This window comes from Tyto alba, unplaced genomic scaffold (assembly GCF_018691265.1).
Source record: "Tyto alba isolate M040663 unplaced genomic scaffold, T.alba_DEE_v4.0 Super-Scaffold_1, whole genome shotgun sequence".
In the NCBI taxonomy this organism is placed as follows: Eukaryota; Metazoa; Chordata; class Aves; order Strigiformes; family Tytonidae; genus Tyto; species Tyto alba.
The window spans coordinates 33628280-33649217 of NW_024881261.1; the positions used below are offsets into that span (position 1 = coordinate 33628280).

General features: G+C 39.3%; 1 protein-coding gene across 20 annotated transcripts in view; it reads right to left on the bottom strand.

Annotated features, from left to right (window-relative positions):
• Window positions 1-20938, bottom strand: part of ANK3 (ankyrin 3) — a 279582-nt gene that overhangs the window by 151015 nt on the left and 107629 nt on the right. The window contains exon 2 of one of the 20 annotated variants that reach the window (XM_033004251.2): window positions 17773-17775. The exons of 18 other annotated variants lie outside the window; for them this stretch is intronic. In XM_033004251.2, the coding sequence (XP_032860142.1) occupies window positions 17773-17775 (3 nt within the window). Of the gene's footprint in view, window positions 1-11041; window positions 12548-17772; window positions 17776-20938 lie in introns of those variants that run through there. One more of the 20 variants, XM_033004249.2, reaches the window with a different exon arrangement.

Genomic DNA, 20938 nt, shown 5'->3' on the forward strand with positions numbered 1-20938 from the left:
CTAAAGGTATGAGGGAGGACTTAATAGACCGGGAGCCTTTTTTTGTCACAGTGTAATGGCATGTCTGTTTGGCACAGTCAGCAGGTGGACAATAATTAACATCAGCTGTTTACGGCTGCTTCTGGGTGGGGAAGGGATGCACCAGAGAAGCTTGCTATGGAAAATCAGTTCCCGCCAGTCACATTAATGCACGCCAGACAAGAAACACTGCTCGTACTCAGAAACATTTAAAGCTTTCTATTTGCTCAAATAAAATGGAGGCGGGGGGGGGGGGGGGTGTGGGGGGGTGGGGTGGTAGAGGCAGGAGGAGTGATGAATAGCTGATATTCACGTTCATAGCTGACTGCTGTTTCACTGTAGAGGGAGAGCGATGCCTATGTTTTTTAAGGACTTCTCTTGGAAGCACTTTCTCGCTAACAGGAAGGACAAAGTTTAGGTCACGCTTCCAGTGTGGGGACATATAAAAATGTTTCCAATTAAGCTAGCTCAGGTGCTGCTAAAGTGATGCACAAATCTATTCCTGAAATGCCTCAAACAAACAGCGTGTCCTCCTTTGCCAGTCATCGCTCAAAACTCACTCCTTTTCCTCAAACTGTCCAGAAACATCCTTGACACAAGCGGCCAGGTTGCCAACCCCCTTCCCAGGCAGGGAGAGGCCCCCCCGCACGAGGGGCACCGTACAGAAAAAGCAGCACTGACACGCACAGGCACTGCCACGACAGCTAGGAAGCACCCAGAGAAGCTGCCATTTAACAGCATGTGGGGGGAACGCAAACCCTCCCATGCTTCAGCTGATCTGAGTTGGCACTTCCAGTTTCCACCTTACTGGTTTCCAGTTACATGAACGTGATGAGAGCTGGTAGTGTGTGAAACCACACGAGCTGCCAGGGTTTAACACATCCCTATGCACCAAGGAAGGGGAAAAACTTTTTTTCCTGACCTTGGCTAAAGCTCCTAAGCCCTCAAACTGGGTTAACTTGTCTCAGACTGGTTAACTCACCCTTTCTGGGCCACCACACACAGAAATTTTGAGATTTGCACAGAGGGAAACAAGCTGAGGTTGTACAATTGTGCAAAAAGTTCAGTGAAGCTTCTGGGATTCACTCCATCCATTACAGTCTCGGCCATAAGCAGAAACAAGCAATAACATTAGAGAGAAAAAAGAGCCAAAACCTTTGGAAACCAAAAGCAATTCCAGCCCCTCTAGAGAAGGGTCTTACAAGATTTTTCTACCTTGCAAAATGCCTTGAATACCCTTGTTTTTGGGGCATTCCACTTCCAAACCCAGAACCACCAATGAACGCTATCCAACTTTTACAAAAGCTAAATGTAGGGGTCAGTAAAAATTGATCAACAGTGTCAAACCAAAATTTTCACATCTCTGAGCCTAAAATTTTCTCAACTTTATATTTCTATTTTAAGCCTAAATTCATTTTTTTTTAAAAATTCCACAATAGAGCAGAAAAATGTAATTTCCAATTGGTACTGCCTTGTTTAAAGCAATGTCTCCTGTAGACCCTCTGTATTACACAGACAGAAGCAGCATCAGAGCCTAGGCTCAAATCACTGAAGGATTTGAAAGATCAAACAAGCATCCCAATAGTGTTAACAATTATTTATCTGGATTGCCATCGTGCCTGGAAGCCCACGTCAAAGACTGATCGAGGACCTGTTACATTAAATGCATTAAAAACACAGTAGGTGAAAAATGGATTTTAGGCTTCCAATCATCGCTCAGGACACCCACACATGTAAGCGCTCCCTCTGTGGGTAACTATTCTTGATATACCTACTTCCACCTTCCACGATAGTTGGTGTCCAAAAGACAAAGCCCACACAGACAGCATGTTTACAGGACGTTCCCTTAACAGATCTAATAAAAATTTTCTCCAATACTAATTACTTAAAATTCAATATTCCTGAGAGACATTCTGTATGCTAGCAATCTATTCAGATTGCTTTGCTTCTTTTTTTTTTTTTTTTTTTTTTTTTTAATCAATCCCAACATGAAATGAAGATGAAAATTGGCTTTTGACTCTCCACTGTCTTGACAAATATCAAGAGAACAACAGGCATGGGACATACATCAAAGCACCCTGAATCTGGGATGTTCTTGGAGTCAGCCACAAAGACTGCAGCCCTTCCCGTGCATTTGCACAGGATTTACGTTGCCAGGCTGTGTCCCCGAAGCCTTTCCCTGTTCCCTCTTGTGTTCCCTGGGGATGCTACCTTTTCAATCTCTATATCCAGACTCAAATTTAAAAATCAAGATTCTTAGAAGTGTGTTAATTCTGGTAGAGATAGAACTCAGATCCTGGGCACAACATTTAGTTCTGAAACGATTATTCAGACAATATTTAATAAACACTGAATTTTAGAGAGTCCCAGTACTGACACGTGCATAATATCAAGCTTTTTCTTCACAGATGGTATGACTTCTTCCCTCTCCCCCTGCACTTTCTTAGAAGAAAAAGGAACTATTTCTAGTTTTAAGAAATGCATAAACACAGATGATTGGCTGATGAATACAGTTTTTACGCAATGTGTATTTCTTTAAATCTGTGTATTTCACTTTAATGTACTATGCTATAAAAACTCAATTCTCTTATGTACAGCGGGCTGCCTGCAGCCCACAACAGGTTTTCCAAGCTGGAGCTCACCTCAGCAGCCTTCATCCCAGAGACATCTCAGGGAAGGGCTGTGGCTGAATAAGCCTTGCTGGTAACAGCGCTCCTTTTCCCAGCCCTTTCCTCACACGAAGGGCCTCTAGTCCTGCCAAACAGCGGATGGCAGAGCCCGCGATGTGCAGGGGTAAGACCTGAGAACTGTTTCCCCATTTTGAGGAAAAGCTATGCAAGTTAAAAACATTTCTATTGCAGGAAAGACTAACTCCTAAGTCACTTGGGTATTATGTTAAGTCTCCATTTTAGCAGAGAAAATGCAGATGCTGACTCACATGAGCAAATCTATATATTCACCATCTTTTTCTCCAAGTCTCCCAGTGAAGTAAGAGACATAGCATGAGTGAAGACAAAAAGTGTTAGGGAATTTGCACTGACTTTCAACCCAGGGTCTGGCCTGGCTTTTCCATGCAACTAGAGAGGGTCCTCTCAGAAAACAGAGTATGTAATATTGAGTGAGCCCTCAAAAGTGCAAAGCCATTATTTTCAATGTGCACATGCCCCTCCCATACTGATGGTATTTTTATTATGCTCATCTCTCTTTCCTTTGTGTTCTGCTTACAGTGGCTTCTTTTTCAGATTAAAAATCCAGTCTTTCTTTCACATTTGGAGCAGGGTTTTGTTTTTCACTCCATCTTTAACAGTAGCTGTTGTGAAGGGAAACCCCCAGCAGGTTCCCATTGTGCTGGAGCAGGATGCATTCTGGCTTGAGTCCCAACAAAAAGATGCTAACCATGCCTAACATTTGTTGTGGGGGGAGGCAATGACCTCATTTTAAGGGATGAACTTATGTTACTTCCATTTGAAAATGTGCTCAACAAAACTAGTCTTGCAGCAGCACAAGATGATCTGAGGAAACGGCCAATAACATATTTTGCTTGTTTTGATAAAGGTAGACTTACTGCAGCTGATGGCATTTTTTCTGCAGTAAGGTTCAACTCACATGGGCACTAAGCACTACACTGGAAACTAGAAGTGCTTAGCATTTCTGAAATTTTACTCCTACATTAATTTGGAATCTTCCTCCAAGCAAATACGTTATACTCACTTGGTAAGGGACAAAATTTTATTTCCAATAAACTATACTGGCCAGTGAACAGCAGTGTCTGAACCATGTGAAATAAACCAAACATATCATTTTCTTGGGGAAACCCTTCATCCATCCTGCTTTGTCTCTCCCTACTACCTCATAACTAAACTGGCACTAAAAAATTTCACCTGTACCTTCTTTATTAGAAAGGGGACTGGTTGCACCAGATGAGGTGATGATCTCTGTGCAAACAACTATGGTTGTACTCATGCTTTACATACCACACTACCATACATGTTTTCTCCTGATAAGAATGTGACAGCCTGGCGCCAACTGCTCTCTGCAGTTCTGCTGTTAATTATCCTTCAGAGAGATGCTTTTGGGATCACAGCCCTAAAGACAACCACAGGGCAATGGAAAAAGCTCTATTCATACTGCCCAATGATTCAAAGGAAACTTCTTTCAGCTAGGGAAGGCCAGCTATTTTGACCATGATTGCAGAATGAGAAATTATTTAATTATTAGTCAAAAACCAAACAAATCCCTCTAATTGTTTGCCCTATCATGCAACTTAATCATTAACTTTCTTTGATCATGTTATTGTATTGTGCAAGATAAAGTTGCCAAAAATATTCTTCTATTTGGAATGTCACCATAATTGGCCCTATTCCAACCATATAACTACAATATGTTTTTTACAAGTTAAAAATTACCCTGATTTCAGGCTGTATGAAACTCCTCTTCTTGGTCAAACCAGAAGAGGTGTGCAAAATTTTTGCCACCTCAGAAATGGCTTGACTGGTTATCATCAAATGATCTTTCAATTTAATGATGTTCAGACTTCCAAGGCAGAATTATTTTGGTTTTCAATGAGAGATGCATTCAAATGCAGGAAGAAAGAGATCTGGAAACTTCTGAATTTTCTCTGATTTCTGCAAAAATTGCATGTGAATCTATTATCAACTGTACTTGCAACAGCTGAGGCTCTGTCCCTGTACCGTAGTCAATCTTAACATGCTTGTAGAGAAAATAAAATGAAAATCACACATTTAAGCAGTTCGCAACAGAGTGGAAAATGCATTTTTACATTCAGCTCCTCCTTTCTAGAAATCCTTGATCAAACCAGGAGAACATGCAAGCAAATAAGCCTCTTCCCTTGTTAGACCACAAGACAAGGTAAGCCTTTGACACACAGGCTTAATATAGAATATTTTCAAGATCACTTGCAGCACTCTACCTGTTAGAGTCTGCCTTGGCAAAATGCTGAATCTGCACTCGCTGTTAGCACTGAAAATTAACCACCTGTTTTGGAATGGAAGGTGGTTGAAAAGGGACCGAGAACCTGAGATGTTAAGGCTGGTACATACAAGGACTTTTTAGGGCTTCCAGTACAAGAGGTGTTTATCCCTGCCTTTAGCAGCGTCAAGAGGTCTAGAGCAAGTTGTTTGCTTGCAATGACAAACATCTGCTGTGAAGCTACGATACAGCTGTAAGTTGCTTAGACTTTATGCATGCAGTCTTCTTCAGCAGACAATAAATCTAGCCAGTTCTGTGATTTATGATGCAACTAATCCCACCCTGGGTGTCTTTAAATGCCTGGATGACTGCTTCCTAAGAACTTTCAAGCACAAGATAGAAATGAAAAGTGCCTGTTATTCTTTTTATTTTCTACAAAGAGCAAAGGGGGCTGTGATTTCCAAGGCACAAAAGACACATACAGAGTTAGATGGGAAACCCTTGCCTAAAATCCACATGTAGCATGTATAACATGTTGAACATAACATCCAAGTTGAAAATGCCCCTAAAGCTGTAATTTCCATATTATTTACTTGTCACCACAAATATCTAGCAAATATAGAACAATTTAACCACAATTCTAACAAAATTAACATCTGACAACCCAACTGAAAACACCTGAACAGATCAAACTGGTCCCACAGGAACAATGTTCAGACAGGAGGCGGGGGGTCTATGCTACTTCCAATGCTCTCTGCCAGTTTGCACAGCTGAGGCTTTGAGATTTTGAAACACAAATTTGATGTGTCAGCTTCACCTGAAGAATTCATTAAAAATTGTGTTAATTTAGTAGCATCAAAAGCAAGCTCCTAATTTGTCAGGCCTGCAAAATCAACGCACATCTGCACAACACACACAGTCTTTCTAAATATACATGAACAACAAATCACAAGAATTATTTCCTGTTAATAGGAAAACAAGATTCCTTTAATGATGAATTTTCAGCTATCAGACTGCCCTGTATGAAAAGACAAACTTGAATGACAAGGTAAATTGGGATACACTCCGCTCAAGGTCCTAAAACCAGTAAAATCACTAGCTTCACCAGTGAATCACTGTACTTCATTAGAAGCATGCAATCAGGCAAAGAACCAGGCCCTTTGTGACCAACTCACATGTATAATCAATGAAAAGGTTCCGATACAGTTGAAAGCAAAAGATTTGAGCATCCAAAATTCAAGATTAATTCTCCAGGCTGGCAACCTCAACTTCTAGAAGTTTATTTCAAACTTTGGGAAGAAACTCCTGAGCCTGTAATGACTCATCTTTCACTCTCTAAAGTTTTCCTATCATACAGTTACAAGTGAAAAATAAATCACTGGCTTTCGTAACTGCTACCACAGTCACAAAGAGATGGGCTGGATGTGCTTCAAGGATTTCTTCTTATGTCTATATTCACCTGAAGATGATAACTCTCTTACACGTCAAGCTAGATGTGATGCCATTGATCTCCTCCCTGCTATTTTTTTCTCAGAAACTGACTACCCAATGAGCATGGGGACAATTTCAGCACATCTCAGGCTCAAATTTAAAGCCATTTCCATGCTAAAGTCACATTCTTCAGATCACTGCATGAATTATGTCAGTTGGTCCACCTCCCGTTCTCTGTGTACATCTGATTTTTAGAATCAGGATGCAGAAAGGAGAGGAAAAAATTTAGCAACCCTCTTCAAAATACTTTAAAAAAATTTATTTATTTGTCTATAATTTTGGATGGGAAAAAAAACAGTATAAGCCTAAATCAGATAATATTGCTCATTTTAGGGAGAGAGATTTTATTCACTCAAAATAATCTCACTGCAAAAATATTATGTAAATATGCTTCCATCAGATGTGGTGAAGTGGAAGTTACTGGTGGTGAAGTGGAACAAACTGCATGGCAGTGGAAGTGTAATGCACATAAATATTCCCTAAAAACACTGTAGTAACCAAGCTGTAAGAACTACAGACAAGCTACATAACCTCTTCTGTATCTAGACAACCTATTAAGAGCCTTCAGTACAGTGAATTCAGAAGTTTCCAGATCTCTTTCTGCCTGCTGTTGAATGCATCTCTCATTGAAAACCAAAATAATTCTGCCTTGGAAGTCTGAACATCATTAAATTGAAAGATCATTTGATGATAACCAGTCAAGCCATTTCTGAGGTGGCAAAAATATATGTAGAAACACACCAATTTACACTTCAAGTATTGCAAATCCCACACATAATTAAAGTTTACACTTTTGTAGGCTTGAGGCATATTTGAATGGCTAGTTTTAAAGCTATCTACTAGAGTTTTAAATTTTTTGACACATTGTTCAGGGTGCTTACAGGAGTTACAAAGCTTTACCAGTTTATAAATCCCAATGCATAGGTTTCCATAGCAGGGATTATGACTTCTGTCAGAAGCAAAGAACCTCTTCCAATTTACACACCCGAATACCTTGTTGAAGAGAGTCTCTGGCTGGAAAAGCACATGTAGCTCGTGTGACAGATACAGAATCTGAAGGGTCATCAGAAATTATCTGAAGAGCTTTCAAGACTTCAGAAGCTGTGGCTGCCCCCTCCCTGGAAGGGTTCAAGGCCAGGTTGGACGGGGCTGGGGGAAGGGGGCCCTGCCCATGTCAGGGGGGTTGGGACTGGTTGATCTTTAAGGTCCATTCCAACCCAAATCATTCTATGATCTGTTGTGACAGATATATGCCCTGGTACACTGGGAAAGAATTGACAGAACCAATAAACTAAAGGATTCAAACATCTTAGAGCCAAAGACTATCTGAGGTACGTTTTCATTGTTCAGGAGGAGGAAAACCTAACTAGCACTTCCCAAATTCATGAGGGCAATTTCACACAGGAGAGTTAACAGTTCCGAAATGCAGCAGCGAAGCAACCTACCAGAAGACAATTTTAATCTTGGTCTGTGGATGTATAAAACCTATTGGAGAATACCATCAGTGAATACTCTGGGCTGTGCTGGTTTAGCCATGTTCTTCTACAGGAGCTGAATTTCCCTGCTGACCATAACCTGCCTGTATTTTGTTTTCCATTTGATTCTGCTGTCATAGATAAGACCCAGGAACTCCAGATCCATTCTGTAATCCACCATATTACTATAAACCCCAAAGGCAAAGCAGAGCAAACCTCAGCAGGTGTTACTCACGCTGCTGTTGTTACTGTTAGAAACACTGAGGAAAATTTGTCTTTCTTCTGGAGGTGATGCCATATGATGTGGGCCACAGCACTGTGTGGCCTGCACAGAGCAGTGTGCCTGGGCACAGGAGAGCCACCAGACTCCACATTTCCCAGCGCTCCCATTCTTCTCCTCCTTCATGATTAAACACTGACATTCACTGTCGCAAATTTGTGCAATGGCACGGAAAGTTCTCTGACAGCAGTTATTTGTTGGGGCTGTATGGATGAAATGTATTCTTTGGTATATGCAGCAAATGTAAATTAGTTTACAAGAGTTTTGTTCCTCACTCTACATGTTTCAGGTTTGAAGATTAGCCCAGATTCCAATGCAAAAATCGCTTTTCCCAGCCAAAACAACAAAATCTTTGAGCAAAAACTACAACTCAGGGTTCTGAAACTGTTATCAAGTGTTTTAAACTAGAATCAAGTTCTGACTTTCAATACAAGATTCCGTTTTGAAACAAAATTAGGAGTCTAAACCAACAGTGTGGCAAAGCTAGAACCAGGTTTTACAGCTACAGCAGGATGAAACCAGTAACAGTGAAAACAATCTTAGCTGTGTGGGGTCTTGGAGATGAACAGAGGGGGAAAGAAAATACAACATAGCATAGTTTATTTTTCAAGTGAGAAGAAATTACTAAATATACAGATAAGTCACTGCAGATTAGATGGTGCCATTTTCACACAGTCACTTTTCAGTTATAGAACTGAACTAGTATTTTTCTGGCTTTCAAAGACACTGTGTGTGCACTAGGAAAGTGAGTATCTTTGAACATCTTGGGAGGGACTTCTAACTTCTTTGACAAAAATAAAAGAACTATTCAAACGTTTCACTTCACTTTATCCAGACTCCACAGTTTGTTTTCATCTGAAAGTTACCACTGTTTCTTAGCATCAGAATGAAGTATATTTGGAAAACACATCATTGTTTAATCAAAGAAAATAATGGTATTTCACTAATGAATTAATACTTTCCAAACTGGTCTAAAATACTGTTTTAATAAACACAGGCTTAGAATTAGTTTTTAGTTTAAACACTTAAGTAAAGATCAGTTTATTATGTGCTTACAGAAGTAAGCTATGGTCAACAATTCTGCCTACCAGCCCCATACAGTAATCTCCCCTAGCATTTGATGATGGAATAAGGCATTACTATACAATGTTAATTAAAGTATCACTTCTGAATAACAAATCTACGAAATAAACACATAGTGAAGTAGAGCTTGTTTATCCCTTATGCCTAAAGCACACAGGGCAACCTACAGGTGATTTAAATATGTATGGAATGAAAACAGAATTTACCATAATCAGCAAGAAAAAAAGTACAAAACAAATATACCGTACTCCCTCTCCATCACTCAACTCCATTTCAAATAGCTACTACCTTCAATAAACAATGTATATACTAACAGAAAGACCAGTTTCTATGCAACTTCTAACAAATCCATGTAAAGCAAGAGTAATTACCATTCTGTTGCAACACAGAGGGGCAGAGCATATTGTAGACCAGCACAATGCCAACGCCATGGCTCGAGGGCAGTGAGATTTTCAGTTTGCTCTACTCTCCAAACTGTTGCACACACAAACTAGCGGGACTGCATCAAGTTCTGTACTACTGGGGCTCATATAAAGCATCAGCAAAGATGTTTATCACCCTGAAGATTAATATTGTGCTAAAAAAAAGCCAGGAGAGAGTAAATAATATTCTCAGGACTGAAAAAAATAGTTTAATTAACTACCATAAAACATTTGAATGTAACAAAAACTTCTCCTACAAGAAATTGCTTCATGAAGAAAATCTGCCAAATAAATTAATTTCCACCAGTACTTTCAAAACTATGAAAACATTTATGAACAAGAATAGCATCACCAGAAAACAATCAGAGTTTCAAAGATGGTTTTTAACAGGGAACAACAATCCAGGCCTGTGTTGACAGCAAGTAAACAACAACATACACGTTTAAGAGCACTTGCTGCAGTATTTTTTCAGAGCACAAAGCTATCGCTGACATGGAAATTATCTAGTAAAGTGCTGGCTGCTACCATTGGTAATATCTCTAACTAAAAAAAATACTGCCATTAATTGACGTTTCCACAAACCTTGGCACTCATTAATAGTACGATACCACACTTTCCTGGGAAACAGGTACTTTAATTCTGCAGTAAAGCAGCCTGGCGAACAAGTGTTTTAACTTGGTGGGTTTTGTGTGAATAACTCAAGCTATTGAAGAACCTCAGAGTACAGGGATGTCATTTCACAGCAGCTAACTCACTTTAGGAATTTTTAAATCACAGAGGGAGCAACTTGGAGGTTACTGGGACTATCCCTGAGAGGAAGAGCGATACAGGTGCCTCCTTACAGGTCACTACTAGCATACTACTAACACTACAGCAGGCACCTTTTGAAGTTTAATTGTCCTATGCATTGACACTAGAAGACATGTGTTATTTAATAATTACATCATAAAAGCATAGATTTCAGTTAACTTTTTTCAAAATACGCAAGATTTGCTAAAACATTTCAGTGAACAGAATTGTTACATATCTCTAGGTTACTTAAGGCCCTGATCACAGAACAAAACATTACAAAATGTTTCTGCAATTTTCATCAGCGTCTTCTACAACGTGTCCTGAACAGCATGTAGCCATTGATAAGGAAAGAGAACAAATAATTCCATATACCATTCGACTGCCGCCTCAGCCTATACCGTAATTCAACTGTCAGAACACAAAATACACCAAACAAGCTGAAACGTACCTCTTCCTACATCCAGCTTTGTCTCATACAAAGACTTAAAACACTAATACAAGAAACTCGATATGCAGATTTCATTCTTATTTCAGAATCCACAAATGCTTACTTGTTCTGGAAAGCATTCTCCCTCTTCCACTGCCATTTTCTGTGGCCAGATATGAAACCTGATGACTCAATTAGTTAACACTTTGGACACTGCACCATTGCTAAAAATAGCAGCCTCAGGAAGTGGTTTTCTTTTTTTTCTTTTTTTTTTTTTTTTTTTTAAATAAAAAGGGAACTAAGCACAGTCACTTGTTAGACTTCCCTTGGCTATTTAAATGGCAAAGGACAAATGATTGTAAGACTATTAAGTTAGTAACGGAGCATGTCCCAGGATTCCTGGCTCACTTACCATATTTGCTGCCTCCAATCATTCCCCGTGTATGTAATCATGATCTGTGGAATACCCAAAATAGCTGCAGCATCAGCTGATCAGAAAACCACTGCTGCTTGGAATCACTCATGAAACAAGCTTTTGTCATTCTGCTTATCAGCTCTTTCTAATGCAGACTACTTTGAACTATTTCTAAAGGCAACAATAACATCATTTTACACTCTGTGTGTTTTGAATACCACATATGCCTGCCTCCTACTCCATGGTAATTTTATATTTATTCAGATTTTCTGATGACTAATTATGATAGATTTGTGCCGTTGGTTCTAGAGGCTATTTTCCTGAACTAAAAGGCTGCTCTCTATATACTTCAAGTTTCTAAACTAGAGAGATTAAAAGCAGTACCAAGAACAAAATTATTTTGCTTCAGACGGAAGCCCAGTGAGAGGTTCATGATTTCAGTAAAGCAGATCTCTTCCTTTTTAATGGAAGCTATTGTCAGCAGCAGGAATTTTCTTCAGGATTCCCTACAGTTACTAAGAGTGCCTTTAAAGAGTGTCCACCTTCTGCGAAAGGGAGTATTGAAATCTCTTCAATATGCCACAAGCACCTGCACAGCATGCACTGTGCTTGTCTGTTACACATCTCACCTCAGACGCGAGCTGCGCACAGATGTTCACTGGCACACAAAACAACAAAGGGTAAGACGAGGGGAGAAAAAAAATAACCAGGGTCTAATATTTTTGTCAGTCAAGATACGCCCAATGTCTCATTTGTCTATGAAAGGAAGTAATCTAGATATAAAATATCATAAGGATAATTTGCAATTTTCAAAAAACATTTTTCCATGTTTACATTGACTAGAGCCCAGCCACCGGATAGTAGCTCCTTGCTCTTGGGTTATAATGCAGGACTTGTTGGTAAATATCTAAGTAAAATCTTTCAGATGGTGCAAAATTTGAGGCCCTAATGTATAACTAAATAAATAATGTAGGCTACGCACTCAGGTGATCTAGCTTGAAAGAACTCCATTAACATCACTGACTATGCACTCTGTTAACAACTACTCTTTGCTTTTGCACGTTTGCTTATGGAATTATAGTGTCTATGACTAAGACCCGCTTCTGCCACTGACTAAATACAGAGAAGCTAACAGCTGTCTGCAGGGGTGAAGGAGCTTTCCACCTCCATTTAAATACAAGTCGACGACCAAGTCAGTTTAAGTGAATTTACATCACTGACGTATCTGTGCAGAGCTCCCTGTAGCAGAGATTTCAATCATCTGCACCACAGCTACCTCAGCAGTGCTGTTATTGCAACCTGCCACAACAACACATAGTATTATGAAATATTCAATTTCTAAAGCCGAATTTTGGTTTAGCACTACTATTTGTTTTGAGGACTGAGAACTATAATTTTAAAAAAATAATAAAATGAAACATCCCCCTTCTAGAAGCCCAAGGTCACAGGGTTACTATCCAGTGACTGAATTTTTGTTTCTAACTGAACAGGGTTTGGCTCTGACTAAGAACTAGGTGCCTAAATACCCTTCTGTCTTTGAACAGGTGCTTAAGAACAAGGAAAAAGGAAATAATATTTCTGCTATAGGATTCAAGGGAATCATGTGAAATTTAAATCTTGGTGAATAATTCTTTTTGTAGAGCCAAGGATTAAATTGGGCAGTTTTATGGAAACTCACAAGAGTCCATGCAGAAGACCAAGCCCATTGTGGGGTGGTGTCCCCACAGCACTGGGTGCCACCAAACTGCAACCTCCTGTCAGCGGGTGGTGGCTGGTGACACACAACTGGCAATCCGGCAGCTCTCCTAAAATTGAATGACTGCTTCTTTGGAAAGGAGGAACGACGCTTTTAGAGAAAAGGATTCAACACAGTCTCTGAATGGGTCTGTTTTCGGGGCGGGCTGTGCCCCTTGCTCCCCAGGCAGCGCAGGTCCCATGGATGGTGCCAGCACGGTCTGGGTGACAGCCTGCTCCCTCCAGGAGCTCTGCTGAGACCGCTCTGCCCTACCCACTCTCTGCTCATTTATTCTGCTAGAGCTACTTCGCTTTTCCAGTTGGCGGCTCTTGGCTTTTCGAGTTCACATTAGTATGATGAGACCAGTGGATGATTGACCCAAACCACTGCCTATTAACCTCCACAAAATTGTCCTGGTTTAGGTTGTGACATTCCCACAAGAGCAGTTGTCCAATTCTCTCTCCATTAATTTTAAAAGAGCAACGATCAGAATTACAAAAGAAAAGCATGAAGAAAAATTAAAATCTGCCAGCACCGAAAAGTCATCTCAGCACATTCACATCCATCAATTCGGCTCTGATTACTGAAACCTCACGTCATAAATCACAGTGACACGATATTTTTCTTAACCTTGTGGATCAGTTTTACAGCATTCAGGATGATTTCTCACATGCCTGCTATTAACAAAGGGTAATAAAGGAAAGGCTCAGTACTAATGGCAAAACCAATTTGCTATAGACTTTGGGTAAAATTTTCAGGATCCTTTTGTTGTTTTGCATCCTGAATTACATGAACTGCAAATTCCTATAGTCATTCTTAGCTTAGGAAAGAGAAAGGGCCTTTAATACAATCATGTAATGAGTAGATATGCAAGGAAAAAAAAAAAAATCTCAACAATCCATCTCCTCCCCTCTTTGAAAAAGAAAAAAAAAACAACAAAACCCCTTTACAATCTCATTAAAATGGTAGATTTGGTACAGATGGAGGATTCTTTTAAATAGAATAGTGGAAATGTCCTTCTACATTATCACTACTCTGCTCCCCAACCAGATGGAGCGCTTATGATTACTGGCTTGGAAGCGACTTGCAAACAAAGCAACACATGGCAGAATTCAGCAGAAAGAAAAACATGGTTTGACATGAGATACAAACAATATAAATATCTTCCCAAGAATGGGAAAGACAAGCTGAAATAGTTTGAACCATAATCTGGAGGTACTGATCCAGATTTTGTAAGAAGAAATAGAAATTATTTTTTTTCATTTGAAACTGCAGTAGATGACATTTCAAACAGTTTGGAAAGCTGAAGCCCACCAGAGCAGAGGATTTGTAGTTCTGTGGTATTTCAGGCACCCTTTTCAGAGAGCAAATACCTCACAGATAGCATCAATACAGATGTGTGCTTATGCAACTTATACCTATGAAGGGCCCTCAGTTTTAAAAACTTGTAGCACAGAAACCAGTGGTAGTATCTGAGATATTGAATATAATTATCTAAAATTCTGTTCTAGTCATTAAAATAATGGCTAATGTGTGCCCCAGCTGAGACTTTAGAACAGCCGTTCAGCTGCAGACATTGCAAAGGCTACAAACAGCAATAAGATGTGAACAAAGCAGTTCCTTGAGACCCACAGGCCACAGGTTCATATGTGAAGCCAGGGAAGACACATATTGCATGCAGCAAGAGAGGCACGGTGAAGCTCATCGGACAGACTCCCCCTTCTTTCCATCTAAGAGACCACCTCAAACACATTACACTTAACCTCAACCAGGATTTTACAAAGCTACTACCAAGAGAAAATGAACATTTACTCATTTATACTTTAACTGTTAAAATCGTGGACACTGAAAATAAACAACTACAGGAAAAAAAGTCTTTTCCTAGTTATAAAAAGGAAAAATGATTGGCGTAATTTGTGTATGACTTTTTTTTAATCTCCCTGTTCAACCATATCCATCATGAAAATACTCTATGTTTGCTCTGATCATCTGCTAGAATATTCACAGAATTAGAAATCTATAGTCAGAAGCACACATTCTCTTTTAACAATACCAAAAAATAAATATACCTATAAAATAAGGATAGGAAAACAATACTCCAAACATTAAGTTGAAGTCACACAGCAAGACGAAGATATACACACTTTTTTTGCCCCTGAAAATCTGGTTTATGTTCCTGTGTAATCTATTGCTCCTGAATATAAAGTATTTATAAAATTGTAATTTCTTTAGTTATTGTTTTTTCTTCTTAACTGTGACAAGGATATTCATCTGCCATCATGCTAAATAAAGCTTTGCAGAACTAAACAAAGGAAATCCTGTAGCTTCTGCTACAAGACACTTAGAATTTCTCTGTAAAGGCTTTCCAAATGAGTGAACAGGAAGCCCGTGGTCTCGTCCTGTTCTTCCTCAGCAGCAGCTAGGGTCAAACTCAAAAACTGAAATGCGATTGCTTTTAAAGGATAGCCCACAGTAATTTTTCAGAAGTCTCCAAACACTTTAAAACAGCATGCCTCGAAGCCAGCCCTACTGTGACCGGTGAAATTCAGCACGCTACAGATACTCAAAATGCCCATGAACGACACACACCGAAGCGCTGCAGTGTTTACTCTGTCAAGATCCGTAACAGCTCCTGTTACCGCACCGTCAGCACTTCGCCTCTCTGCTTTCAGTAGCAGGGCAAGGGGCTCACAGGATTACAGACTAAAATAAACGATACATGTATGGTATGAGTGGTATGCCAAAAGCATCTGAACCACTACCTACAAAACCACTTAGAATTCCACTTTTTTAACCCTGTATTGTTCTCTTAAGCTATCAGAGTAGATTACATATTTCAAGTCTGCCCTGCTAATGACCTCAAGCTTTCTGAAAGAGCACTTTTTAGTTCATTTACATCCATTAGCTGTGTTTTTCATGCCCAAGTTTTAAGCTCCTTTAACTTTCAGTGACCCTGGGGCTAAAACATCAGCAGATTTTTCCTCAGAATAATCCTTTCCCCTGGGAATAGCAATAACTGCGACCAAGTGGAATACAGACTGTTAGATAAACCCAAACTTCCTGTCCAAAATGAAACATATATCCCTGAAGACTTCCACCACTGAGACTTCAGCAGTTTTCCTCCTTCAATACATTGCTTCTACATGGAAGAGACACATCTTCCACCTGTATCCTAGAGAAAGGTAATTTTGCAAAATCACTGCCACAAAATCCCATGATCAGCTGCTGTGTGAAAATGGAGGTTAAGGCAACTTCTCACTGTCAACACCACTCTACACTCTTCAAATCACAAAGAACTAAAGAAAGCAGCAGAATTTCATTATACCACCCTGTAAGCACGAAGAGAAGCAGCTTCAGTTAAGCCAACTGAAAAAGCCCTCAGTTTTGTTAAGATTTCCTTGTCTCCCACCGATCACCTAGAAGACACCCATGTCATTGAATTGCTATGGACGGCACCTTTGAAAAATACTGAGGTAATAAAGCTGCAAACTGGAAGAAGCATTTACATAAGCATCATGATGAAAATCACATGATTGACTCCTCAGCAAATTGTCTTGACATTATCATGCTTGAAGAATAACCAGTAAAAGCCAATTAGGAAGGGACAATCCAAAAGCCAGAGTGTCCAGGCAGCCCTGTGCTTCGTTAAACTACAGACCTCACATGAACTCTCATGGAGATGAGGGGAAGAGCAAGGGCAAAGAACTATATATGGAAAGAACAAGGAGACATGGTATCAGATCTTTCTATATAATCTTGAAGCATTGCTGATGTTTGCAAATTCTCTGCTGATTAATCAGATGGCTTGTTGCATACCATGCATCTTGTTCCAAGTCATGCTGAAAACTGGGATTCTGTACAAATCGAAAACAGCAACTGCTTTACTCCTTCTTTGACATACCTCACTGGAGCATAAAATTCCAAAAAGTAGAGGTTCCTTGATCTGAGCATCAGAGCTCAGCATTTTCACTAAATATGGAACTTCTATTTGTTAACAGAAAATAATACTAGAAGGCTAGTAAAAATCAGTGGCTATTGATGGTTTCTATAGGTGTATACGTATGCAAACACATAGATAGGGAAGTAAAAATCACATGCTAACCATATTATTGAACCACACCATGGGAAAATAATGAACAGTTCAGAAATAACTTTTCAGTTTTTTTAAGAATATACCAAAAAATTAGTTTAAAGTATCAGGAGTGTCACATGAAGTATACTGTCCAATTGGATACGGTATCCATGTGACAAAAAGTTGGCACTCAGTCTGGATCCTATTTCTAGCAATTTTCAATATTCCAGGATTGCCAGGAGCAAAGAATTAATCAGTAAGATTCATGGTGACAACAGCAAAGTATTTCATCCTAAAGTTGAGTTAAATACCAGAAATGTGACTGCTGGCAAATAAGCCCTTCTAAACACTCTCTCTCTCTGTTGTCTATCTTTTAGGCTTATTCTGAACATAACTGCGATATGAAGCCACGGAACTGCCAGATGGTTGCAAAATGCTCAGACGTGGTTTCTGCACAGAAGAAAAAATTTCTAGTATGTAAAATACTCCCAGAGCAATACTGCAAAAGCAGGAGTTGTCCAAGATACCCGACAACTGAACATCTCTGCAAGCCCTTAGTCAACCCCCGCACCTCACCGCCCCATTAATTAAATATTTGACTATACATCTTGACTTTGTTCTTTCCTCAAGGACCATCTAAAGGAACATTTAAAATTAAAATAGAAGTATGTGTCATTAAAAGAGAAATACCAAGAACAGTATGCAAGTGTATCCACTCACCACGGGCATATGAGGGTGTCCAATGCCTTGTGAAACATGCACAATTTAGTACTGCTATCATTTAGTGTACAGTGTCTTACTAATCTGAGTTTACAAATGGTGTAGGGTATTAGTCAGTAACAGAAAAATGGAACCATTTAACTAACTATAACTAATCCTTTGAATCTTTTCCCAAAGGCAATGGAGACAATTTGATAGAGCAATATCACGACTAAGGCTTTTAAACAACAGTTAGCCTGTTACCCACTCCAGTGTACAGACTACAGTCAAATTATTACACTGTAAAAAGGTGTGCAGACAAAAGGTAAAACTTCCATGAAAAAACTAACATGAGAATAGCTTGCCTATAAAGTGATGGGATTTCTAACATGTGCAGAGTTTAAGAACACTAGAATAAAAATAGAATAAAAACAAGAAATGGGCAGGAGGAGATTAGCAAAGAATTATGGATGAAGGTAGACAAAGGGAGCTCTTGACATCACACCCAACCCTATTTCTAATGATTCCATGACATACAGGAGCATTAGATCTCCTCTGCAGGCAAACTGCACTCAGCAGCAGAGTCAGTGGGAGCTTAAAACAAGATGCCCCTGAACACGTAAAATCCATCTAAGCCCTACCTATAGATGCTGTATGGGAGAACAAGCTGCTCACATGGAGCCACGGCTTGATGTTCTCCAAGGCACTGCCAAGATTTTTGGACCTTGCATCCTTTAAGAGTTAACATTTCAAAGTACTCTAAAATGTATTCAAATTATACTTTGGAAGGACTTCCAAGGAAAACTGTAAGTTTAAAATCTCTCATAATCATTACAATGATGTAAAAATAAGATGTTACAATGTAATGAACTCAAAGAAAAATTAATTGCTCTAACTGTGGTTGATTTCAGCACCACTCAAAAGTTATCCTCAGTCTCAGTATTAACATAGGCTGATGGTTAGGACACACACAAACTAGTCACCAATGGTCAAAAGGTTGCTATACAGAAACCATTCACAGTTACAGTGTGCCATTTCCAGTTAAAATATTAACCTGTATTTGTCATGGAAAATGACCAGAATCTAGTTTTAGCCTCCAGTAAGTGCTCTGTTCAGTAGGTTTCTCCCTATCAACTTCCTTTCATACGGCACTATTATTTTCAAAGAAAATGTGCATCAAGAAGAAAGCACCATGCACTACACAATCTTGAGTGCACTGTCCCTTTTCAACATAGTCACAGCAAAATCTCAAATGATTTCTCTTACTCAACTTTCACTCCAAGCTATTCAATGGCATAAAAATCAAGGTGTGGAGTAATTATAAAACAATATATATATAATTCACTGAATTTCCTGCTTCTTAGAGGTCAGTGCTCTGATCAGGTACAAAACCATTGCTTAGATTTAACTCCATGTTGAAATGTCTGGGTAGCAAATACAAGAAACTTCCACAACTTTTACTTCCTCAGATTTTAGGTAGGGCAGTAACACTAGAGTCCTATTGCCTCAACTTTGTTACTGCAACAGAGCTGAGGCTGTGAATAGCACTTTCCAAGAATATGTAGAAATGTTAGATGTAATAACCTCAAGATGTGTTACACCAGGAAGGGGTAAACATTCTTCTGCATTGGGGTTATTCAGGAATTTCTCCAAACCAGAAGAAAATTAATAAAATGACTAAAAAATTATCTCATCAAGATCCTTTCTGACATGCTTCTGGGGGATAAGGACAGCTGTGCAAACTGCATTCCAAACAGGACTTAGATTTGTCAGCACAAATGTATAAAAATGTGTCTCAGTTCTCACTGTAGTGCTGGCAGCTTGGCTAAGTATTAATGCTGTCCCTGAAACACTGCTACTGATTTTGCAGGCCTTGAAGTGTTTTACACACATGAGATGCTGGCCACATTTAAGAGGGATGCTTTCTGAAGTTGCACTAGAACTACAAAGGAAGAGAAAAGGACAGCTTCGGAGACTGCATTGATGCTCAAGGTTTCCCAGGAGTTACGGACAGGAGAGCAGGAGGAAACTGTAGGATGAATAATTCCTAAAGACAGAGCTGAGCATTCAAAACTTATAGCAATTTGATAGTGGATTATACTGGGTTGTAGTGTAATACTCTCCAGCTATACAGCAGGTATTTTAATCTACAAGAGAACTTTTATTGTACAATAAAGCAGTTGTCCTCAAACTTGTTCAAAAATTTAGGGTGCCTTTTCCTATCTTTATGGGCAAAATACAAGAGTCACAACTATTAAAGATTTTTCTGAAGGAGCTATGTACCCCTCTTTGCACTGCATTAACTCATGCATCACACTTTGTATCTGGTAGTCATGCTATACTTATCAAAATGCATTTCAAATTATACAAGGTTACAGTACTATTGGGTTTTGCCCTGGTTTTTATAGCTGTAATCTGTACTACATCAGTCAAACAGGTTCATAAAGCTTCTGATATCTGATTTCACACCAAACATTTTGAGCAGATGCACAAATACACCTTGGAATGACTGCATGAATAATGCAGTCATTACAACAGCACACATGGCCACATTCTGTTTTTTTCTAACCTACTTAGCATTGCATTTCTTTTTCTGGGGGAAATCTTGAAGTCTGTAGCTACTATTGTAGCTAGCTCTCACATTTCCTTTCTCTGTGAACTGCTATTTCTTATCTGATGTTAAATTGCTTTCACACGGCTTCTAAAATTACTGTATAGCCATAGTATTTCTTATATCTGTATTACCTACATGATGCTTCATGAAAAAGCGCTCCCTTGGCAGGACAAACTAGCTAGTGTTCACACTGCATTATGGAGGAGGCAGCAGCCGCTATATTTAGGGTACTGCGTATATTCTTCCATTATAAATCTATTTTACAGATCTCAAAACTCACCGATAGTTACACCTTTTCCAATCAACAAAAATCCTATTTAACTGACAAGCCAATCATTAAAAAAACCTGTAATTTCCCCATAGTTATCTATTTGCCTTAGTAGAATAAAAATTGTATACAAAATAACCAAGGAGCTGAGGCCCCACTGAAGCAGCATCATTGGCTCACTGTGCTGGGGATTCAAGAGGAGCCATCACAGGGCAGGG